The sequence below is a fragment of the Aulonocara stuartgranti genome (assembly GCF_965226115.1).
Source record: "Aulonocara stuartgranti genome assembly, chromosome: 15".
NCBI classification, from domain to species: Eukaryota; Metazoa; Chordata; class Actinopteri; order Cichliformes; family Cichlidae; genus Aulonocara; species Aulonocara stuartgranti.
The window spans coordinates 13,799,949-13,825,176 of record NC_138951.1 but is presented as its reverse complement, the minus strand read 5'-3'; the positions used below and the strand labels follow the sequence as shown (position 1 = coordinate 13,825,176).

The following is a 25,228-nucleotide window of genomic DNA, read 5'->3' as shown; positions in this document are numbered from 1 at the left end:
CCTTCTCTTCTCTCTCTCTCACTGAATCTATACACACACTCATTTTCCCTCTTGCCTCATCCCCTCGCCTCCCTCCTCCACCTCTGGGTACAGGGTTGGAGGGGTGGGGCAGTTTGGGCTTGCCACGTGTGGGACATTCCAGATCCAGCCAAGGGGAAGAGAGGGCAGAGGTGGGGAGGAAAAAAAAAAAAGAAAAAAAAAAAAAAAAGGAGCGACTTTAAAACCTCTGCATGAAAAAGTGACATGCAGCCAAATCAGGGTTACAAGCCATGTCTCGATGCCCAGAAAACTGCAAAGGAGAAAGTTACAGACGAAAAGGGAGAACCAAGAAATGGAAAGTGGGACAGAGAAAAGGTGGAGGAAGACATTTACGAATGAAGCGATGAAAAACACATGGTGAGAAAAGAGAGATGAAAAATTCCAAAACGAGCAGGGTGGTTGTGCTTACTCATGTGATTCAGCATAATGAGGAGACAGTGATGGAGCATGTAGGTTAAGTGGTGAATGCAGTCAGTAGTCAGTGTTCAAGGTGTGTGTGTGTCAGTCGTACACACATGCGAGATTCTGTCTGTGGTGAGAGAGCAGTGAGTGAGAAGGTAAATAAACTGAGTGAGGAAAAATGAAAGGCTGCTCTGTACTGAAGCAGAAAGGGCCTGTGTTCGAGCCCTGTCGTGGGCAGAGTTACTAATGTAAACAGGAAGTGGTTTCTTCAAGGGGAGGGGACACTATTCGGAAACATGACCCATATGCCCATTCATCCAACTTTTACCTTTACAACTAATTTGTAAGGTATCTTAATCAGTCTTCAAGCAACTTAAAGAAGTCCAGACGCTTTTCTTTCCAAGCTCCTTAGACATGCCTCTCAGTTACTTTGTGAGTCATGGGCAGACATCCCTGTGGTTAACAATATATGTCCGGCAGGAAATCTAAAGTGCAGGATCAATCCAAGGAAACAAAGAACAATACCACGATGATGTGTATTTGCAGGTAAATATACGTCTATGTTTTTTATCACTTAGTGCTTTCCTTTGTCTTCCGCTCACCCCACAGGCAGCCACGGCAAACAGCTGCTTCTCCCTGAACTTGGTTCTGTGAGGATTCTTTCTGACAAATTGTGTTCTTCCTTCCTACTGTCGTCGAGTGCTTCCTCATAGGGGATTGCCCGATTGTTGGGGTTATTTCTCTAAACACTGTGTGCTAATCAGACTTCTTGGTGGTCGTTGCATTACATTCAGAATCGCCTGTGCTTTTGCTAGTGTTGCTGACATATGGTTCACCTCATTGCTTAAAGGCTTTTTATTACAGTGTTGTATTTATCTCTAATGTAAATTCATAAACCTTGTTAACAAGGTTATATGTACTATGCACTATTTGATCAGTTCTATGCTTTACTAACATTTCAGCCTGCTAATTAATGACAGGATTTATTTTTTTTAAAGGACAGATATTCAAAAAAGCCCCAAATTATCGAGTATTATTTGTATATAAAAGCTTGAAATAGTCCTTAATATAGTATTTTCCCTTTTTACTAACAAATTCTTGTTACATTACAAAAACAAGGGCTTACAGTATAATCTATGGTTTCATATACAAACCTGTCAGTAAGGAAGGCACAGATGAGATCTTTGGCATTTTGAGACATCTCTACATCATCTGGGAATACGAGCGAGTTCTGGTGGTTCATAATCTTTCCGTACGTTCCGATAAGGGACTCGGCATAGAAAGGAGTTTCACCTAGAAGAAGAATGAGAGGTCAAATTCTCAAAACACAGATCCGAGAGCTTGAGCAAAAACTTACATTTTTATAATTACTAACATAAAGGAAGTTACATAATATCCAAACAGCAAGAAAACATAACGTAATGTTGAGTTGACCTCTCATTATCTGGTAACAGTCAGAACAGCCTGGGCTGAATTATACATGTAATGGGAATTAAATCATGTTTGCTTTCTTAATAAAAGCTTAACTGAATGAACAGTACATAACTTACCAACTAGCAATTCAAAGAGAAATACTCCTACAGACCACCAGTCACACTCCCGGCCATAGTAGTCATCACCCCCCTGAGACTGGAGAACCTCGGGGGAGATGTAGTCTGGTGTGCCTACAGCTGTGTCACATTTCACCATACCTGTCTGCAGAAAGATGAATTTACAACATAACACACAGGAAAGCAATAATAAAAGATTGGAAAGGACTTTGGACAGAAAGCAGAAAAAAAGTTTAAAAAAAAAAGCAAAAGCAAAATCATAGTGTGGATCAATGAGCTTGTGAAACTAGCTTAAAATTGTTTTACTATATTTTCTTTCAAAATCTTTAGATGTTGGGACAACAACTATGCAAAAAATTCTTTAAAAAATCTTTACCATGTGGACCACAAACGAAATGTGTTTTAAGACCATTTCAAGTTTCTTTACCAGACTGAGACTAGGGAAGGAATTGCATGACATGCTCTGTCTACTGGCAGATATTCAGAGAGCTCAAATGAGTGAAATGAGCTATTTTGAAATTGCTGTGGTGAAAACAAAAGGATGAAAAACACTTCCTGTCCCACAGCAGCAGAGGCGGGACTGCCGCCTCACTCGAGACTAGTTGTTTAGCACATAACTTCTGTGGCCTTTCAAAACAACATGATGTAAGAGCTTCACTTCACCATCTGAACACCTGGTGGTGCACTGAAGCTCTGAATAATCAAAATGTCATTTTCCTCTTCTTTCAACTAACTCAGAAGGTTTGTGACACAACTAGAAACTCGACATACCGAGTCCATCTTCATGCATGTGCCAAAATCAGCCAGTTTGAGGTGTCCGTGTTGGTCCAGCAGCATGTTGTCAGGCTTAATGTCACGGTGGATGAAGCCCATCGAGTGGATGGCGTCTAGCCCCAGCACTACTTCTGCCGTGTAGAAGCGAGCCCATTTCTCAGGGATGTCGTAGTTCATGGTGAGTGTGACCAGGTCTCCTCCGGGCATGAATTCCATCACCATATAAAGGTGCCGATCATCTTGGAAAGCACAGCATAGCTACGAAACAGTAACGAGTAATTACAATATCATTGATTACTTTTTTTATCTCAAACTTAATGCTGATATGGTGCCAGGTTATTACTGAGGTGTATAAACAGAAGGTACTGCTTTGTGATGTAAACATAAATATCATCTGTGCTGTCTTAATATATTATTTGATTACTCATGATGAATGTTTTATCTCCGGGTCTTTAAGGCAGCATTAAATTGGATCTCATTTAACAAGCACGCTGTCTGCTTTTACCTCATCCGATATAACAAGACTCTTACTATATATTGGTTCTATTGGTCTATTCCACAAACCATTTGTTTCATTTTCTTATCATAAAAATATTCTTGCATCCCTACCCAACTGTTTTACTGTTCATTTATTTTAATATAATCTCCATATGCCATTTCTAAACACTCGGACCATCTGATTACACCGCTTGTTTTGACAAAGTGCTTGCCATCTGTACCTACTATCAGTACCTAGTGCATGCAATAACAATAATTCCAAATAAATTATTAAATGTTTTAGAGCTTGGTGGTGCGCGAATGTAATTATTTGATTACCATCTACAGAAACAACCAGTAACAACCTAGTTTATATTTGACACACACAAAAAAATATATCAATATCAACCTATAACAATGTTCTACAGAAAGTTTCAGCATTATGATTCTATGATACCAGTTTTAAAATGCATAAATATAGCACGCTGTAAATGTGTGAACTTCCTTTATTGCAGCATCACTAAGTAGAGACACAAAACAGTATGACCGGTTTTCCCACATGCTGCGTAGGGGTGTTACCAGTCAGCGCTGTATTGACTACGTCACACGGAGGAGCTCATTATCCTGACATCAAGCCAGGGATCGGTTGAGAATAAGCCAAAAACGGGCTATGGGCCTGTAACGGACCATTTTAAATGGCTTTATGTTTATTATTGTAGTGTATTTACCATACAGAATGCTTCAATAAATGCCGGTTAAAGCTAGAGCTAGAGCTTTAACCGGCATTTATGAATGCCACAGTGACCTGTGTTCACAGTCAGTGATTTCTGAAGGTGTTCCTGCGTCCATGTACTTATTTCCATGACCGAATGAGGCCAGTTTTTAATGCAATGTAGCTTTCTCTCTCGTGCACAGAGATTTCTCCAGATACGCTATAAATATAAATCCTGATAACATATTTAAAGTATTCGCAATTTTTTCATTGAGAAACGTTATCCTAAAATTGTTGCACAGTTGGTAGATGCAGTATGTTTTTGTAGATTGGTGAACTTTTGTCCATCTTTCAGAGAAACTCGGTTCTTTTTATCATGTTATTGAGCCGTTGTTAATTAAACTAATTAGCTGCACACTGTTTCTTTTCAGCATCACTTAATTTCCCAGCCTTTTGCTGCCCTCTCACAACTTTTTTTGAGATGTGTTACTGCCATTCAAAATGGGCTACTGTTTTTCATGAAACGCTAAAACTTTTCAGTTTAAACATTTGGTGTGTTTTCTGTCTTCTACTGTGAACAAAATATATCTATGAAAACCTCTGTGGCTGAAAGGAGTTAAAACTTCTGTTCTATATGTTCTCCAGTGCTACATCTTATGAATATTTGTAGAAAAAAAACAAAAAACACACCTGGACGACCCAGGGGCTGTTGGAGAAGGCCATGATGTGTCTCTCCTCCCAGAAGAAGGCCGAATCTGACCTTTTGATCATCTCAAACTTGCTGAGCTGCTTCATGGCATAAACCTTCTTAGAGGCCTTGTGACGGACCTGCAGGGGAGGACGTGACAAAAAAGGAGAGATGTGAGAATGTAAATAGTGATATGTCAACAAGGACAATATGGACAAGATGGTAAGAAGGTCACAGTGACTAAGATAACGCAGGAGATGAAGAGAAACAGACACAGAGATAGGAAGCCATAATTGTAGGACACACCCATAGAAAGACATGTTTACACAAGATTTCAAACACAAACATACCATGTCCCCCATCCACACCCCCACACCAGACATCTCTCACACACTGAGCCTGTCCAGGCTTGTTTCCACCCAAGAGACTCAGCAGATACCAGATTCTACCAGCATAAGATGCAGATATATGGGAAACTGAAAGTTAGGGAGAGTAAGAAATGTACTGATTGGCTTAAACTTGGAGTCAGGCACGTTGGCAATTTAAAATAAAATCAAAAACAAAAAATCAAGTTATATATAAAAAAAAAAAAAAAAAAAAAAAAAAATCACACATTTGGTATTTTTAAAGACTGTTGCTCCCTCTAGTGGTTCAAATATTTCTGGTAGCTGCTGGATTTAGGAACAACTGGAGAAATTCTACCTTTATATCACACTGCTTTGCTCTTCCACAGAACGCAGTTTAAAATTAAATAGCGCAAGTCAACAGACAACCTCTTATTGATCCCTTGAACTCACCAGCTGCACTTGTCCATAAGCTCCTTTTCCGATCAGCTTGACTTTCTCAAAGTCATCAAGCTTCATCTGAAGTTCTCGCAGCTCACTCACTAAGTCTTTATCTGCAGATGAGACACATACACGAGATTAGACAAAGATAAAGCTGATTTTATCTAACACTTTCCCAGTCTAATGAAATCTACTGCAGTAGTTTTGGAGAAAACATGTTATACATGTTGAACAAATTAACATAAAAGTAGATTTTTAAGAAATGAAATGTCACATTTAGCTATAGTCACTACATTCTGCCAGGTTTTCTAGGTTGAATGTGACTGCACCACCTTAAATAAAAAAATTATTGGGGGGGGACAAGGCTATGCAACAAGACCACATATCAATTACTAAGGTTTTGGCAGGAAAAATCTGTTAATCTCCCCAAAAATGTTAATTTGAATAGCAACACCAGGGAAATCTTTCATATACCTCTCTTTTTACCTTCTTAAAGAAACAGTGCACATGTTATATCGCAAATCTGATGCTGGACAACAGGGGAAGTCTTGCACAATCTAAAAAGTCATGGTTTTCATCACTAAGACACACAAATGCAAAACGCACACGAGAACTTACATCTGTTCAGAAAGGACTCTATGTTTTTGTTTTTCCGTAAGGGGGGGTAATTCAAGTCATTGACCAGTGCATTCATGGAATCCTGAAGGACAAGAAAGAGAAGAAGTTTTTATTAGAAATGAAAATTAACATTTAGAAATAGTGGTTAATTAACAACAACCAAAAAAAAAAAAATCTATGTCAGTGTACAGTGGAAACACCAGTATCATTCAAAAATGGGAATATTCCTTAAGTTGAGCTGAATATTCACAGAAAATTAATGAAATTTAAATAATTTCTTTATCATTATATTGTCAAGACAATTCATGAAAGTCGGGAAGCTCCGACATTGTGCTGGCTAATAAAAGCAAACATCTTTAATGAAGTAAAGATGGCGGTAAGAACACTCCAAAATGTAAACAAGTGGGGAAACAAAATCAGACCGCTAAACCAAAACAAACACAAAAGAACAATGGAGGCTGGACAAGGAGACAAAACATGTCGTGCAACAACAAATAAAATTAGACGCGTGTTCATGTTTCGGTCGCTTCCATAAACACACAGACCCGCCATCAGGCCCACCGACACCAGCTCCAGTAAAGCTGTGGCACTGTCAGAGTTAAAGCTGGAGCCTCAGCAGTGTCATCAGTGCTTAAATCGGGGGTGTTGTGTTTCAAGTTGAACCAAAATGTGCCTGTGATCCACATGCATCAGGATGGCAGGGCAGAGCTGGGTGGGGGTAGGGTGTGGGTGTGTGTGTGGGGCGGTGAGGCGGGGTAGGTCAGAGTGTGCTATGATCTCTGTTCCCTAATAAAACAGGGGTCGTGTTGAGTCATCCAGCATGTCAGCGAGTGTAGGGGCTGTATCTGGTTGTCTGTTTGTTCTAGGACATATGAGTGAGTGGAAAGGGGCATGTGGAACAATTCTGCACCTTTAAATAGCAGCGGTGAGGAGCGATCTCCCCCACCACACATGGGTGGAAATAGACCTAAAGGCTCAGAAGCTATTGTGGGACGAACAGCTTATGGACCTGGATTCAGGCTGAGAGCTCGAGGATAGGTGATCATTTTACAAAAGATCAACTGGTGTAATGGTCGTCGTTATCGCAGCACTATGGGAACTTTGTTTTAAAGAGTTTCAGTGATGGTAATATGCAAATACAGTCTAATGTTAGCAGTTTCAAACAATGGACGCCAAAGACTGGTGTAACCCATTTAGGTATCAGACCAAATTCGTTTGGATATAAAAAGCCATCACGTCATTGTGTTATCCTGTTAGACATCAATTTAGATAACATCAAATTAGACATTTGATCACTGAGTGTTTTTGTTATCAGACGCTGTTTAATTCTAGAAAATCACTCTGTGTGATGTAAAGTGAAGTAAAGGGGTTAAGATTTAAATGCTTCCCCTCTTATTTTAGTCTCAGATCAGTGAAAGGCGAAAATGATTAGACCCAGCATGTTTGTCTTTCACTGGAATCTCGACAAATCTGAACATGATTCTCTAGTTTAGTCTTCATGGCTTGTTCTCGCCTCCTGAGAGAGCACCGTCCACCCACTTCAGTGTGAGCTGATACTGTCAACATAGTCAAGCGTCAACAATGGCTTAATCAAGTTGCTCAGGATGCATCAAAATGTACTCGGCCCATCCAGATCCAGCCTCCACCAGACACAAAACAGACATGCCTTCAACTGTTCTACTGATCCCAGATTTAAGGGTTTTTTGTTCTTATATACGGGGTGTCTGATCCATACACGTTTTTAAATCTTTACTAGGGAGCTGTCACATAGATCTGATTCCATCACTACAAACACTATCAGTCATTTCATGGTTAAGAGAGTAAACAAAAAAAGCACATTTACTGGAATATTCAGTGAATATGTTATAAAAATAAGTATGTGATATGTAAATATGCCGATGAGAAACTAAAAATTGTGTTTATGGCTTCCACAATTGTGCCATAAATGGACCAATGATGCATTATATGGGCAAAAGTGTAGGGCCACGCCTCTTCACATTTGAATTCAGGTGTTTCCGTCCCATTACCACAGGTGTATAAAATCGAGCACCTAGCCATGCAGGCTACCTTTACAAACATTTGTGAAAGAATGGATCGTTCTAAACAGCCCAGTGAATTTGAGCATGGTACTGTAATGGGATGCCATTGTCCTACTAGATCTGTTTGTGTTTAGCTGTAAGTGGTATTATCGCAAAGCGGAAGTATGGTATCGAGGACCACAGCAACTCGGCGAGGAAGTAAACAGAGTTGAACAGGGCGGTCGAGCGCATAAAGCAAAACTACATAAAGGTCAATAACTGCAGGGTTCAGAAACTCCTCTGGTTTGAACATCAGCACAAAAACAGTCTGGCAGGAACTTTGTGGCACTCGTTTCAATAGACGTTTCCAAAACATACAAGACAATCCTGTTTATGCTTTGTATATTTAGTAGCTGATTTGCAATTATTATTTTTTGCAGTCCCCGATGGGCTCTTTAAAGGGGACCAAACTTTTATCTTTGAACAGCACTACAATTCACTCTGCATGATTCATGGTTAAAAATAACCCTTATTCACTCTATACTGAACCTTGTTATAGCCCATCAGTTCATCCTGTCTAAATCGACCTGTTTAGCTCCTTTTCCTTCGAGATGACTTTTTTCTGATTGGCTGCAGCCTCACAAACAGAAGGCTTTAGCAGCACATGGGAAGGGTTCATGCACTACCAGCCAGAGGGAGCATAATGTATCTGAGATGACCATACTAGGGATATCAGCCCTCTCTGACAGGAACCAATAGATCTAATAAATGGAAATAAACAGTCTAGAACGGAGTGTGTAGAGCAGTCTGAAACATTGCTTATATTTAATATGACCATCCACTATTGATATATTGACAGAAAAAAACAAAAACAGTAACGAGTTTTAAGTTTTATTGTTTGTGATACTTCTGTGATAAATATGGTGCCCAGGTGTAGCTGACTGGACTAATTATACATGATTTATTTATCCATTTATACTCGTTTGTCAAAAATATATTCTCATGTCTTAAATCCTTATCCTTGCACAATTAATTGCTCAGTTAAAATTGACACAGAATGCCATGACACTGCGCAACAGCTAACATTAATTTACCGACTGAAGTGCATCGTTCTCGATTATAATGATCTGCGACTCAACCATATTATTTTGTTCAGTTACTGTGAACTCATTAGGATTTCAAAGCATTCCATAGACCTCAAACATTCAAACCTTTTCTCTGGGGTTTAGTTTTTCCTTTACTGGCCATCAATAACCCAGCAAAAGCATTAACACAAAAATAAAAGACAACAGGTTATTCTATTAGAAGTCTAAATTTGTATTGTACTAAAGAAAAGAAAAAACAACAACAACGTATATATACGAAAAATAACAGTGGACAAACAGGAAATGGTGACATGAGGGCACAGCAGGTTAATTCCAGGAAGTGACTTCAGCTTCCTGTGGTAGCTCCCTGCATTTTAAGCAGCATGATGGCCATGGAGCACAGTGATAAAAATCAAACATGACTACTAGTGAACTTTGGAGTGATGACTGACACGGGCTAAAATTAATTCTCATCATTTTTTTGGCCTGATTATGTCACAGAATGATGTAACCTGGGTCTGTTGTTGTACATCTGAGGGAGATTGTACTTTTGGATCATGATTCAGCACTGGGAATAGACATGGACCAAAGGGCTGCTTTGTTTAGGCAGCAGGTGCATATGGCATGAAATCTGGTAAACTGTCACATTTGTTTGGACAGATTTAAAAAAATATATATAAATCCCTCAGCATGATTTATATGTTTTAATGCTCCAAATGTCACTAAAAGACTATGAATATAAGCCGTGGATTATGGTGTTCTGTCAATATCAAATGTGTGTGAAGCAAATGAATAACTTAAACAGTAAACAGACTCTACTGGCTTTTTGCTGAGTCAAAGTGTTACTGCAAACAGCTTACAAAAGTTGATCCAGGCTAGACATGTTCTCAAAGCTAACTCTGGGTTGTCAAGATGAAAATATTAAGCCTATTTTAAATCTGCAGATCAGCACTACATAGAAATGGAAAACTACAGACAGCCTGCTGTGAGATCCTGAATTTATTCTCAAAGATTGAGGCTTGAGGAGTGTGAGCAGCTGAGCTGAATATGTTCTCAGTGCAGGCCACCACACCAGACCCCTGAACAGGTAATCCCAGACAGGCATTGACTGAGTGAGGGAAAGGGAGGAGTGAATGTAGTTCATAGCTGATCAGATTGTAAGTTTCATTGGAACTTCCTTCACTCATTTGAATGACTTCCAGCTTCAGTGAGTTGGAAAACTATCACATCTAATTATTACTATGCAGCATTTTCCATTGAATAATTCTGTTTAGGGAGAAGTGTATGGCATTCCATACAGGAAAGGTGGGGCTTCCCTCTGCTACAAAGGCCAAAGGAGTATGATTAGCTTAACCTTAGTTCTTATCATTTTCTGCGTGATTAAGGCTACAGGTCAACAATTTCACTTTTTCAGCTTTCGGTTGTGTTTTTTTTTTTTTTTTAATTGTTTTTACTGTAAGACCTTCCTCTAAAAACTTTTTTCTCAGATGACTGACAGACTAATTACTCACAAATATGTGTCTAACTCACTCCCTATCTCTCAGTCTGAAGACCATACTTGTATTAGAGCTTCAGGGTGAATGTAAACTCACCAGCAGGGTTGCCAAGTTTAGTGCCGACTGTGGATTCCTTATCAGGGACTCCAGCTTCTTCAGCCGGCTTTCCAATCTGCTCTCCGCTCCCAGCATTATTACAATGAAGTGTATCCAGTTCAAATGGCATTAAAAATATAAAGAAAAATTTAAAACAAACAAAAACACCTGCGAGCCTGTTGTTTTCGCTCAGGTAACAGGCTGGCGATAGAGACGCACTTCGCTCTTGCTTTGCGTCAACTCCTCATGTCAGCTCTTGAAGCTGCGGCTTGAGTTGTCTGGTTAATTATTTATCCAAGGCCCAAACAAACCGTCTCGCCCAGTTTTCATTAGTGGTCACACACACATACACGCAAGTGAAAACCAAGCGGGTGTGTCGAGGTAAACTTCACTTTCAGATAAGTGTCGTCTTGCTATCAGGCAGGCAGGTAAAACTAAATCAGTCGACCCAACATGCTCAACCTGTAACAAAGATTAGTCAAGCAAGGAGAACACAAGTTTGACTTCCGGTTGCAACTATCAACATAAAAGTCGTGAGAAACTGCGTAAATCTTAAGGCGAAGACTTAAATAAGACTAAATAAATTATAAAAATCTGGGAAGATATCAATCATTATGAAATTGTCTTTTTCCAAACCTTGCAAATCTTTTTTGTCCATACATATGGACAGTAAAACAAGTGAATGATAAATCATCTTTCATAAATAACCTAAATAACCTCTCAAGGTCATTTAGAAACGTTTCTATAACATTTCTATTAATATCATTTTAACTTGATTGAATAAAGTTAATACTACTACTACTAATATCACTAATAATAATAATAAAAATAATGATGATGGTGATAATGATGATCATTATTATTTTATAGCGGGTTTTTTTCGGTTGTTTAATGCCTTTATTTTATAGGATAGTTTTTACATCCGGTTTGTGCTGCCTAATTGTGGGTGACTTCCTGCAAGCAAGTCCCGCACATATCCCCTGCCCTGTTATTATTGTGGAAAACTTCCGTCCTGCAGTTTCAACCCCTAACTTGAAAACCTGGAAGTTAACACCCCCCCCCCCCAACGCTGCCCTCCCAGAATCGTCCAGTCACGGCTCCCAGTAGGTCCACACAAAGCCGGAATTCCTGCTCTCTTATCTCATTCATCTGATTTACCGTCACTGCAAAGATGGTCGACTTCCACTATTTCTGGAATGTTGATGCGTTGCCTTTCAGAAAGGCTTCCACTAAAAATAGGCATTTACTGACCAGAACCTGTTAGCACACGGTTTATAAAGCTGTATGACGAGTTTAATAATTACAAAACCAACATGCCTCACAAAAAAGAAGAACCCCCCCCCCCAACATTTTTTAAAATAAAAACTTAAATAAATTAAAAAAAACAAACAGCAGAAGTTTCTTTGATCTTAGAATAACTGTTATTTATTTCACTTTACAAAGAGGTCTTCACCAATGCTCTTATTTAATCTTTATTTGAATACAAACATTTTGTCAGATAGTGACTTTGACAGGGAAGGTCAGAAAGTACCTCTGGGTGAAGCAAGAAGCAACCAAACTTCTGGTAAAACGGGTTTTCTGTCAAAACTCTGAGGTGACACAGATACTGGGTGAGGTGAGGAAAGGCATTGATTAAACATGGTGAAACTAATGATGGCAGTTTGAATTGTTTACTTTTTGGCCTCTGCCGTCAGAGTCGGAGATCTCCTGTTGACACTGCAGCTATTTGTATGAAGTGATGTCATCACTGCGCCATACAAGCGAGAAAGTCCCCTTACCAGCCAAGAATGACACTGACTTAAAGGCATGATCTGTGGTGGGGGAAGTGGGCTGGAATGAGTGAGGAGACGGTGAAATGTGTTGCCACATATCCGTGCATGCACACACGCATGCCCACAAACGGATAGGTAAGTGATTTTGGAATGATGGCTGGGGTGGGCCACATCTGGCGGTATTCTAGCATCAAGCAGGTCAAAGGGACTGCTTAGTTTAACTCAGGGGAGTGCTGAGCTGTTCACTAAAAGGCGTTGAAATGCAGCTGACTGCACCCTTGGTTTGACACTGCTGTGAGTGTGGCAAATGGCAATATTTGAATTTAAAGATAAAATAATGGCGAGATGTAAAGGAAAAGCCGTCTGCTTGGCTTATCAGTCACATCAGTCTGATGGCACTGAGTGATTTGCGGAGATTGCATTGGGTTTCAGCAGACTGTCTTATGGCCTCCTGGTTCTTTCTGCTCAGGTGCAAAGTTACAAAGGCAAACAATGCCCTCTAGTGGGGCTACAGCATATTAACATATGGACAAGAGGCGTTTGAGAGTTCAGGCACTCATAAAATGAAAATCATCAAAGAAAAAGAACAAAACAAACAAACAAAAAAAGAAGAAATAAAGCATTTTTGTGAAAATCTACAGATGCTTCATCCATAAGTTAATATAACATCAAATAGTATCTGTGTCGACTACAAAACTGAAATCTTGCAAAGGAACAAGTGTTGACAAGCTGCTAAGTGATCTAGCTGGATCAAATCTCAATAGGTATCCCTGATAGCGGGAACTGTAATACTGATCGCTGCATACTACAGCATTTGATGCCTTTGGGTATAATACCACATTTGGTAATATTACAAGGTTGCTTTCCTTTTCAGAAACGGCTGATCAAAACCAGCATCATCCACAAGAAAATCAGAATTAGGATCATTCATTCATGAATGGCAGGGACGAAACATGCATGGCATTCGGTGCTGAAAGTGATTCAAACTCTGATTTGCTATGAGAGACTTGGTAGATTAGGTGAATATTGAATGAGGATCTGTACGTTACACATTCATGTACCAGCGTCATCAAGACGTCTAAAGTGTTCACAGACCATCTCAGCTACTATGTATCAGTAGGTGTACCCTCATATATTCAGTTTAAGTTTACATTGTTTAAGAGGAGGGGGAGGAGACTCTCCCCTGGGTTGTTAGGCTGCTCCATCATCTGTCTCAACAGCCCGGCCGGACTCTCGTCAGTGAGTAAACTGGATGAAGTCTTAATGTCAGCAGACTGTCTTTCTTCCCTTGGAGGAAGTGAGCTGAGTAGGGAATCACAGGCAATCACTTGTGAGGGATAAAACCTCAGAACTGGTGCGTACCGTATTTAGATTGGGCGGAAAGGTGGAGGAGAGAAGGGTATACTATATTCCTGGCTGTCGGTCAAAAAAATAAAAAAACTGATGAAGTCTGAGCCCCCGTCGGCCAGGTAACCCAAAACCTGGAGTGGGGAGTCAGCGTGGGATATGGGGAGAGGAACAATGCAGCTCTTTGTGCAAGCCGGGCAGAGAAAACAAACCGTTTCCCCTGGAAAGAGATCATGTTCAGGCTCCATCTGAGAAGACCACACAAGGCTGATCGGAGCCCTGTCTGCTGTGCGGAGCAGGGAGGGGAGGAGGAGGAGGAGGAGCAGCTCATCTGGGCTGCCACACTGACTCATGCGCGCATACACACTTTAGGGCAATGTCAGACAGGAAGAAGATCTGAGATGCTCCTTTTAAAGCGCTTGCTGAACACAATGTAACACACACGAGCCAGCGACAGCCTTTTGGTCCAAGACAAAATGTGTGACTGTGTTGTGTTCTTCCCCCATGTTGGCTTGTGATGACTTGGCCATCTGGACTTCTTCCTGGGTTGGCACCCTGCTGGTCTGCAGGCAGAGCAACACTCTGGTGGGCCAACAGGCTGAGGGACAGGCTAGAGGGTGTTAGCACTGGTGTTGTCCACAAGAGGGCATGGCACTGAATCTAGCACTGCCGTACAGTGCTAAACAGGGAGTCTGTTTATTAGATAGACAGGGTAGGAGTACAAAAAAACAAGAAACAGAAAGAAGGAAAGGGAGAAAGAGAGACAAAGTAAGTTGTGAGATATCATATATTTTATTCTGTGCAATTTCCATTTACACCATATGTTATATCAACCTCTGCAACCCTGGACACTCATTCCTTAATCTGCCCTTTCTATATAAACACTGAGAATGAACCTTTTAGTCATGTCAACACTCAGATAACTGTTGCACGGGGCACAATCAAACTAAGAACATCTGGCCTTTTTTTCCTCTCTTACACACACTTACACAGGCTTTCATTCAAACACACACATTAAACACAAACAGACACACACACACATGCACACGCACACACGTAAGGGCCAAACCAGGGTTCTGTACTCCCTCTGTCCCATTGCGTTTTAGTTTCAAACGCTCAGCGAATACCCATGTGGTGGGATCGGATTACACGGGCTATAAAATATCCCAAATAAAGGCAAGGAAAACTGAGACAAAAAAACTGGCTGTTTCCTGAGGTGAAATCCTCCAGTTGGCTCCTGACTCTGTCAGTGTGGGAGACTTTTCTTCTTTTTTTTAAAAGACTTTTAGCAGTTCAGACAATAGAACAGGACAGCAATGTTTAGGTCAGAGCACAGAGGTGGCGAGCTAAAGTCACTCACATACGACAGCCAGCTCCCATTACACACAACACAAGGCCATAAATCCTTCTGCACAGCACAAGCGGCACACTGTGATTTCATATGTATTGGTTACTAAGGCAATGCATGGAGCCACAACAAATGACACAGAGTAAAGTGGGAACTCATTTAGTGAAAGGAAATCTTGTTGTGCTTCAACACAAAACATCTGGGAGTATGAGATAAAGGTTTATGTCGTGCATCCGCGACCAACAGCTATCCGTTTTTAACATAATTACGAAGGTGACCCCTGACCTTTTGAGGCTTGGAGTGCAATATGGAGAGAAAAGCAGGCCAGGTGAAATTTAAACCACCTCTGTAATATCAGCGGATTAATCTCGGGACATACAGTAAAATGGTAACATGATCTTGTTATGATGAGATACCAGCTGGTGAGGATGACGGCTGGTGTTACAGCCCTTTGGACTAGTGACAAGTGAAATCAAGAGGGCCTTTGATTGGTCCAAAGTAAGGAGGCTTTCCTGCTGCATTCGAACAACAACATCTGGTTGGCAGAGGATAGCAGTGCTAAGTGAAGAAAAGGAAAATGACTGAAAAGGGATGGGGGGGGGGGACTCGAAACTTCTACATATGAGAGGTACGAGCCAAAGCCAGAACAGGGTGTCATTATGACATGTGTAAACGGATCGCTCTGGTTCTGCCCCTGTGTTTTCCTAATGAAGCCCCAGAGCTCTATCACAGCTGAGGGTTCACTCTCAAATTGCCGCGCCTTGTAGTCTGCCTGACAATCACCTCTGTCTCTACAGCACCCCAGAAAGATGTCTGCACTGCCTTGTAGTTACGGCCGCAAGGAGCAACAGTTTGACTTTATGGTCACACGGAGAATTGACCTATCTCTCTGTGTGAATGTCATTCTGGACAAGCTAACTCATAACCTCAAGGTCACATATTTGATTCAGCAGCAGCCATTTATCTTTGTCCAATACAATGAACCTTCTACTTTCTCCCACAGTCATTTTCTCCATCCATCTGAGAACAGACGTATACTCACATACCTTGGCAAATGGGAGCCTAAAGAAGAGGCTGCGATGCAAACAAAGAATTGTGACTGTCAGTCAGACTGTGGTGAAGTGATCGCCTTTCAAAGTGACTCTCACTGCCTGTGCCCTCCACCTCCTTCCCTGGTGTAACCTTAGAGCACTGGGGAGTGCCAGGTTACTGGGATTCTCTCTCTTTGGCGCCATGCTGTTTAGTGACCATGCGCATGCTGTTAGACCTGTGATTAAGCTTGCCCTCTGTATGTGCGAATGTGTGTGTCCACACATTTTCCAGTCCCTGGTTAAATGGTGTTTAAAAATAATTGCTGGTTTTTATTTAAACCAATGTGGAATACCACAGAGCGTTTAATGCAAAAAAAGTTGGTGTCAACTTGGTTTACTGTGACATTTATCTTGCCGATGTATCAGTAAGTCTGACTTCTGGTCTTTACAAGATATAAATTAAAAAAGCCATTAAAAACTGTGCTATCTGAATTTTGCCTCACTTTACATCAGAATCTCTTACCTCCATCCTCTACTTATTCTGATCTCTGATTCTTAGGCATCTCCTCTTCAGAGCTGGCTCCATGTCTATTGCACTGGGCACATTGGCAGGGCTCCGCAGACTACCCTTGTCCCTGAGTTTGGGCAAGAGCAATGGGCCAGTGGTCCCACCTATCTTTGGCGCTGTGGGCAGAGCGTAGGCATGGTCCTCATCAGAAACATGAGAGTCCTCTCCTATGTCCCGGACTACTGTTAAGGGCTCTTCTGACAGAATAACTTGCCCCTCAACCCGCACTGGGCTAACAACAGAACACTTGTTCTCTTTGATAGCCTCCAGCTCACTAAGTGACGGGTCAGGGGGCGGTGCTGGTAATCTCTGGGGTCGGGAGTCCGGAGTGGTAGTTGTTGGTGAAGAAGACATCCCATTTTGACCATGGTCCTGAGATTTTTGGGCAGAGGATGTGGCACCATGTGGATGGTTGAACTCCTTGGGGCTGGCTGGGGTGCAAGAAGGTGGAGTATGGGAGTCCTGGTGCTGGAAGACAGTGTCGTGTGAAAGTGATGGTGACAGAGGAGGTGTGGGTCTGATGATATTGTGAACCCCTGACCTGTTAACCTGCCCAGCTCCCAACTCGCCCAGCCCTGATAGGTCCACCACTCCATTGGTGCTGGGCTCTAACTTCACTTGAGTCCTTTGCAGAACCCTTTGGATGACTTGTCGCTCTGTCTGCTGATGCTTATATTCATTTATCCCGTCCGACCCCGGGGCTGAGCAGGGGGATTCGTTGCACTGGGCTCTGGGGGAGGATGCTCCACTTTGGGGTGTGGATGCTGGGGACAGAAATGGCCTCTCTGATTTAACCCAATCTGTGTCCCTTGTGTTCAGGTCACTTGGTGAGGATAGCCCTTGAGGCAAAGTTCCACCCATTTTGCTGACTACCAGTCTGCTGTCTGCCTCAGAAGTCTCTGGAGAAGATTGCCTGGTAGACCTGGATTGAGCCCTGTCCAGCAAATCTGGCACAGGCTGAATAACTCCGCTGTGACTTGGAGTTTCTAGGGATGTTTTAGGGGGGACTGGAATAGGGATAGGAATGGGTATCGGGACAGGTAGGGGTACAATGATGGGATAAGGCACCAGGACAGTGGGCTGGGGCAGAAGAGGGCTAAAAGAAGGAATACCAAAGTTCATCATGGGAGGCATTGGGACAGGACCTCTTGGCATCATATTCAGCGGAGGGGAGTGTAAGCCAGGAAAGTAGGCTCCTGGGAAGGGGTGTATCAGTCCAGGGGGATTCATGGATGAAGAAGTAGGGGGCTGAAGGTGAGGAGAGTGCGGAGCTCTGTGGATAGGGCTGGAAGGAAGGCCTGGATGTCTGGGAGGAGTGGCAAGGGGGCTTTTTAAGCCCTGAGCATGAAGGGGAGGCCTTATAAAGGGCATGGGGATTTGAGGTACTGGCTTTTGCTCCAGAGGGGGGCGAGGAAGAGGTGGAGGAGGAAGGGAAGCAGGATGGGGTGACACATCCACAGTTGAAGGAGGTGGGGGAGGCTGGATGGATCTCTCTAGGGTCCTTAGACCAGAGACAGGGACTTTTGAAGTAGAAGAGGATGCTTCTGAGGGAGACATGGAGGATTCTCCTAATCCACGGATTAGTGCAGGCCCTTTAGGGGAGAGGTTTCTATTACGGGCTTCCCCAGTACTGTTGTTGTTGTTCCAAGATTCTGGAGTGAGTAGCTTTTGCCCAGCTACAATGCTGTCTATCCTCCCCTCCTGATTGGTTCTGTTTGGGCTGGAACTGGTGCTGGTGAGAGCTGCGCGGGCTTCCCGGTAGAAAACATCCATCTTGTACTGGTTCAGACACTTGGTGCTGCAGAACTGGAGTCGCTCCTCACCAGATCCAAAGTCCAGGTACTCTTTAGTGTGACGAACATGCTTGCACCAATCGCATACCTGTGGCACAGGGGAGAGAGACTGTGGGGGGTCACTGGAGTGAAAGATTGTATGTGAAAACAGATCTTTGTGTAGAAACAGAAGATTTCCCCACTATTCCTGCTTGTTAAACCTTGTCATTTTCATCGCATATTTATATTAATATCTCACAGTGGAAAACAAAAGATGCATTGATAGTGTCCTCTTACTCTGACATTGGTGTTTATCTTCAGCACCAGTCTGGGCGAGTCCTCTGTATGGGGGTGCTGAGGGGATCTCTCACTATGGAGATCTTCATCTCTGGCCTGACAGGGGAAAACCACAGTGTGACAAAAATCACATGAACTACCGTCAGTCAGGTTTCAGACAACAGTTCATCTACAAATACTACACTGGAATCACTCTGCGGTGTCTGGTCTCCAAATGTGAGCTTCTTACGTAACAAGTACAAAATATAGTTTTAAATAAATCGCCTTGTCATGAAGCATAGCATTAGTCTGAGCTTCATGCAACAACCAAGCCCTAAAGGTCAGTGCAACAAAAGAAAAGCTGTGTTGCGAAACTGATACAATTCTACAGCCAAGTGGGGAAATAATGCAGGTGATGTATTGTCGTATTATTAATGGTTCTGCCAGTATTAATATAGGAAATTCTTCTTGATTCATGTAAGCTGATCTCATGTGGATCTGAGTGCTCCCCCATCTCTGTGACCCATTGAGTCGTGTTGAGTTACGAAATATGAGGCAGCTGAAGGTAAGGTATGCACTGAAAGTGGACACCTCGCCCCAGGCCTCCTGGCCTTCCTCTCAGACAAGCAGCAACAAGCCAACAGAAATGCTTTCCTCCCTGCCTCCGAAAAACTAGAGGGCTTGTTGCGCGCAGTCTGTTCAGCCCCCCCGCCCTTGTGTCTCCGTTGTTGTGTGAATTCACCCACCACGCTCTAAACAACACTGAGGGTGAAAGCTGATATAGCTACTTGTCACCCTGTACCTCTACAGAAGGTATATCCATGTCGCAATGGAGGCTGAAAAATCACAGCAAGCGCATCAGAGCGTTTCTCTGTCGTTGCAGCACTCCTGTCCTCCAGACCAAAGCCACTTAATGGCTGGTCCCTTCTCCATTAACGCGAAACTGATACTAAGTGTCCCACACAAACTTTGACCTCCCTCCCACCATTCCTAAACTGGATCGACCATACGCACTAGGAATTGTGTTCTTAGAGATCCACCCTTTTTAAATTTCTGTAAACGAATCCATCAGTAATGACCTCACGAGATCAGGAGTATCTGTTTCTGCTAGTTTGTATACCTGCCAGAAACCACTTGATGCCCATTTCCCTTTGTGTGATGGGATGTGCCAGGGCTGAGGCAAACTGGATATAGAGTACCTGTGTTTGCTTAAATGTATATGGTTGTGTCAGACTGACTACTGAATTTACAGATTACTCATTATCATACAGATACCAGGATTTACAACACCTCACCAAGAAGAGGCCAACATGAATTGTTTTTGACCCTCAAATGTAATGATAATGTGCAGTACATTATATATACTAACCTTATTGCGTTTGAAGTAGGCCCGTCTGCAGGCAGCAAAACACTTCTCACTGCAGAAGCTCTTGAGCTCTGATCCCATACACAGAGAGTAGCGTTTTACACCTTCCTTCTGGCACCACACACATACTATCTGCACATTTTGTACATCTTCCACTGCAGGAGGGAAATCAGAAGAAAAGCTATGTTAGATAATCTTAAAAGCACAAGAATAGTGTGAAACAGCTACAACTGGGTGCTTTTTAGTCTCACAAAGGAGAGCGCACTAAACAGCGCGCATCCAGCTGTGATCTAAACTTCCTGTATGGATGTACCTCACACTGAATAAATCTCAGATTAATATTCTTCCAGGGAACACAGAGATCTTGCTGCATCCCTCTTATAACCTTCACTATGACAGCGCTGTTATTTATTTATCCATCTGTAACGGGTGAACCCATTTTATGCTTATATTCCTGTACATTTTAATCGTACAGCAGAATACCGACAGACTTACAATTCAAGCATTGTTAATCAGGGATGCCAAAAACCTTCAAACTAAAAGCAAAAGCCGCAATTTATTACCATATGTAGTGTTTGTTTTTCAAAAAAACAAAGTCCAAACAACAGAAGAATTACACAGTCTACACAGTATAAAAAGGTGCAGCAGCATTAGTTCTTCTGTTTAACTTACTTTACTCTTAATAGGCTACAAATGCTTACTGCATTGCACCATAATTGCATGCTGAGTTATCTCAGACTGTTATTACACAGTTATTACCTTTGCGGCAAACGTGGCTTATATCACGGGACACTTTACAGGTTATCTCTCTTTTTCAGAGCTTGTAGCACACAGAATTTCTCTTTATTTTGTAAAAGAATCTAATTTTTAATATACATAATTATTATATATTTACCTATAATAATTTTATATATAATATAATTACCGAAAGAGGCACCAAAGCAAGCTCAAACTACTGCACCTAGCAGGGATGTCTCTTTATCATTGCTCAGGAGTCTAGTAGGTAAAAACTGAACCTGCACCGTCTTCTGGAGCTTGACACTACACTCTGACGTGCTAGCACATGAATATCAAACTAATCATCAGGGTAGTAATACTAAAAGCATATGTATAAGGAACGCACAACAATCAACATTTAATCTCCTCATGTTTGCCCCTACAGCCTGCTACCTGCTGATGGCTTTATAAGGGGGACGATGACAGGGGCACTCTTGTGCTCCTTTGGGGTCGTCAAGGATGAGCTTGTTGAGGAAGAGGAGGGTGACGAAGACGGGATGCCGGAGCACTCTCTCTCTCCGCTCTTGTTCGGCAGGACCAAGTGGCTGACTTTGGTGTCCAGGCTTTTGGGTTTTGGCAAAGAGTTTTCTGCAAGACACAAACAGATTCCAGTGTTAACTTGAATTCGTCGAGTAACGTTACACCGTGCAGCAAATCTGCAATACGGCCTACATGATACTATAATAACTTTTTCACAAACAACAGATGTATCTGAATGAATGAAACTCGAGAAGTTCTGACTACAGGAAGTTATGTTTAGCAGATTTGTGCAGTGACTCAATGTCTGCATTACAACCTGCAGAACCTGTTAGCGTAAATTTAAGAACACTGCACCAATAGTGAATCCTCGACGGCCGCCCTCACCTTTCAGCACAGACACATGCTGACGCCGTTCTCTGTAGTTTCTGATCTCGTTGGCCTCTGAATCTCTGAGATCTACCTTGTCGTAACCGTACCATCCAAGGAGTTCATTCATGGTGCTTTCTGCAAAAGTCTGCATGAGAAAAGAAATCAGTGATTAGTGATAATCTACGCATATGGATAACTGAGCTATGCCTGCCTACAAATAGGAAATTGTCAGCATGCATCTACAGGTTATTAATGGACATTTTTATCCTATGTTAAACATAATCAGACCTTCCTTCTCTGAATCAATGTGAGCGATTCTTTCTCAGCCACAGCCTGGTTGGAGAAATGAATAGGGGCACAGAGGAGTACAGTATGACACTTTTTCCATGATGTATTCAAGTTGTTTACTCTTGCTAAATCTGAGACGGAAAGGTTTAAAACCTAACACCAGTGTGAAATCTATGAATCATCCTTTGTTTATCTCTTTTAATTGGAAAAAAGAGGGAGAAAGAAAACTTTTCTCCACAGATGGGATGTGTGGTCTCAGTTTTTTTTTTTTATTACGACCAGATGAAAAAAAAATACAAAGGTCTCTCTCTTTATCCACCCACCTCTCTCTGTGGCTTTGGAAGAACTGGATTGGAGGAGAAACCTGATCCAGAATGGGCAGAAATCAGAGCGGGACACCCTACACCACAGCCAGGTCCCACGGTTCTCGGAAATGCCCCACTCTGCTCTCTTCTTCTCTTTCCAATGTCCACCACTCTCTCCCTCTCTCTTTCTCCAGCTTTCCCTGTCCCTCCCTTTGCCTCTTTTTCTGCCCCCCCCCCCCCCGCCACCTTCCATCTTCACCATCCTCCCCTCCATCCCAGCACCTTCCAGCCCTGACACCCGACACAGCACGGCCTCTCAGGTTTCACCCTTTTCCAGCACAGCCAGTCTGCTGTGGTGGTGGTGTTGTAGTGCTGTAGTACTGACTGCACATTCTTTCCCCTGCTTTCCTCACTCCGACCTCTGTTCTGCACTAGGGCCTCAAAGAAATGGATCTCTCCCTCGCTTGCTCACTTTCTGCTGTGTGTGTGTCTGGGAGAGTGTGTGGGTGAGTGCAAGCAGAGGTATCATATCCAGCTAAATATGCCTAACGATGATTAAAGTCAAGTATCGGGTGTCTGGTGCCGTGCTCGGGGTCTGACGTGGAGGGAGTAGGTCCGAATGTGGTGTTGAAACAGATGTATTACAAAGACAACACTGGGACGGACCTCAGCTGAGCTAGAACTCAGCTTGCCAGCCTTCCTGCCTGTATTTCCTCCACAGTCCCCCCCCAACCCCCTGCTTTTTCATCATTTGACCAGTTTTTAAGTTGCACATCTTATGGGATTTTACCCGATAATTTGAATCTTATATGCTTCCCATCATGCCTAATTTTGATATCTTGATGTTCTCCAGAAGTTCGACACTGATGGCAACTCTCCTACCGTATCTACACAAACAACCCAGTGCCACTTCTTTCTTTTTTTTTTCTTCTTGTGAACGAAAAGACGGGCAATATTTTTTCTTCACCCACCCCTCCACTTCCCACAATGTTGTTTTTGTTTCTTTTTGGCAGTTTAGACAAACATCTGCTTTGCGAGAGTGACAAGCCATATCCCAAACCACAAAGAGAGTTGCAGCCAAAGGCAACAAACTGGGGCCGACCCTGAGATTCAGCCCAGGCAGGCTTACATCAAGCGGGGATAGCGTTTCACATGTTTTGATTAAAATTAGTTAAGATGTAACTCTACACCTCCCCTGGATATCAAACGCTACAATCCAAACCACTTACACAAAAAGAGCACATTTCCTCTCTCACGAAGGCCAGAATACGACCCCCCCCCCCCCCCCCCCCTAAGAAAATGACTTTTTCAAATTTTATTTCTCAGCTTCAGCTTGAAGAAGCCTCGAGTATTCCTTACCCCACCACAGTCAACAGTCTCAAATATCCAGTGTCCAAACCCAAACAAAGCAGACAACCCATGGATTAGTTTCCATGCAGTAACAGGCTCATAATAGTGGGAGGGAATCCTGCCTGTTACTGTGATTTAACTTATTACTGCCTATGCAGTGGCTCTCCTTCTACTCAAAGAACAGTGGGGAGATTCTTAAATGACATGTCATCAGTGAGCACTTCAAGCGGGAGCTTTCGTTTAATGTGATGTTTGCATTCTTTAACAGTCTGTGACAGTGATTTTAGAGCTTTCCCAAGGAGCGGGGCTATTTAAAGAATATAGATGCCCTGTCTCTTTTTCATGGGGGCAAGCCTCTGTGGTACAGCAAGTGAGCGCACCGCAGGAGCGGGGAAGAATTGACGCACATCTGGATCTCCGCTGGACAAGACTGCGCGTCCGGCCACAGCTGGCCTGACATGGCGTCACAAGAAGGCAGAGGTCAGACTACTCTTCAGCACTAACATTTATATAATCAGAAAATCCCGTGTCTGTCTTTGCGTCTGTTTCAACTTGTATTTATAAACACGTTTATTGATATTTTCCAGTTGTCTTCCTAAAGATGAAAACTTTCGAGGTTTTTCTTATTTTGCAATACAGCTTCACGCAGTAGGATATAATTGCTTACATAAAAGACAGAAAGCGAGCATTCATTAAAAGCATATATATTTTTTGATAGTATTCCCCGCACTGATTTGTGCGTAGCTGACTCACTCGCTGCTGTGTGCTGGAAGACGTGTGCGCAAAGAAGTTATCGCCCCGTCTCATCTGATTACAATAATAACAATAACAATAATAATAATAATAATAATTTTTCAGTGGCACACAAACCCACTCTCACCTTCATCTCCTGGTTGATTTCCCTCTTTACGGGGTGCGCGGGTTTCCTGCTGCGTTTATTTTCCGGTGGTCTCCCTTTCTCCATCTCTGGCATAGTCCCGGTCTGGCTGGATCCGTTGCGGATCAGTGTTGAGTGTCGGCTGGAGTAGTTTCAGTGGAGTATCTCAGAATGAAAGCTGTCACTCCTGGTGACAGCGGCTGTCATTCCCGGACGTCCGAGTCCCTCATTTGAGGCTTCACACCACTGAAGTCCACTGAACATGCGTGCACTGTGCGCTGGAGTGTCCGCCGCTGAACAATCTCAACTCCCTCTTTCCCACTTCTGTCAAGTTTCTACGGAAAACCAACATAGGTCTTCCGCTTTGGATTTTCAAAATATGACAACTGTCAACTGTTTCTTGAAAGCATATTAGAAACGAATCCGCAATTAAAAACAAAAACACAATTACGCCAATGATTTGCGTCCCCGCGAAAAATTTGGTTTCCAAATTTTAAACACTCTTGCGAGAAGTATTTTAACTTGACTGAAACATGAACCAGCAAAAAGTTTCTCATCAATT

At 42.5% G+C, this 25,228-nt stretch overlaps 2 protein-coding genes across 7 annotated transcripts in view; both read right to left on the bottom strand.

Annotated features, from left to right (window-relative positions):
• Positions 1 to 11,232, bottom strand: part of LOC309689403 (rho-associated protein kinase 2-like) — a 39,421-nt gene extending 28,189 nt beyond the window's left edge. For 4 of the 5 annotated variants that reach the window (XR_014271354.1, XM_082505795.1, XM_082505796.1 and 1 more), the window contains exons 1-7: positions 10,741 to 11,231; positions 6,046 to 6,127; positions 5,440 to 5,540; positions 4,645 to 4,782; positions 2,763 to 3,023; positions 1,992 to 2,136; positions 1,596 to 1,734 (exon numbers count right to left, since the gene is read on the bottom strand). Coding sequence is in view for 4 of the 5 variants with exons in the window: in XM_082505795.1 (XP_082361921.1) it covers positions 1,596 to 1,734; positions 1,992 to 2,136; positions 2,763 to 3,023; positions 4,645 to 4,782; positions 5,440 to 5,540; positions 6,046 to 6,127; positions 10,741 to 10,836 (962 nt within the window). In the remaining variant the exon portion in view is untranslated. Of the gene's footprint in view, positions 1 to 1,595; positions 1,735 to 1,991; positions 2,137 to 2,762; positions 3,024 to 4,644; positions 4,783 to 5,439; positions 5,541 to 6,045; positions 6,128 to 10,740 lie in introns of all 5 variants that reach the window. The other variant, XM_082505794.1, reaches the window with a different exon arrangement.
• Positions 11,233 to 12,144: 912 nt separating this feature from the next.
• LOC309689068 (sine oculis-binding protein homolog) lies at positions 12,145 to 25,228 on the bottom strand. 2 transcript variants are annotated; one of them, XM_082505228.1, is made up of 7 exons: positions 24,670 to 25,228; positions 21,862 to 21,991; positions 21,391 to 21,585; positions 20,224 to 20,375; positions 18,876 to 18,971; positions 16,762 to 18,708; positions 12,145 to 14,551 (listed from the first exon to the last, which is right to left on the bottom strand). In XM_082505228.1, the coding sequence occupies exons 1-6, from the start codon at positions 24,760 to 24,762 to the stop codon at positions 16,771 to 16,773; spliced, it is 2,604 nt and encodes an 867-aa protein (XP_082361354.1). In that variant the 5' UTR covers positions 24,763 to 25,228; the 3' UTR covers positions 12,145 to 14,551; positions 16,762 to 16,770. The 2 variants fall into 2 exon arrangements, with proteins under 2 accessions (XP_082361354.1, XP_082361355.1); XM_082505229.1 differs by having other exon boundaries at positions 16,762 to 18,687.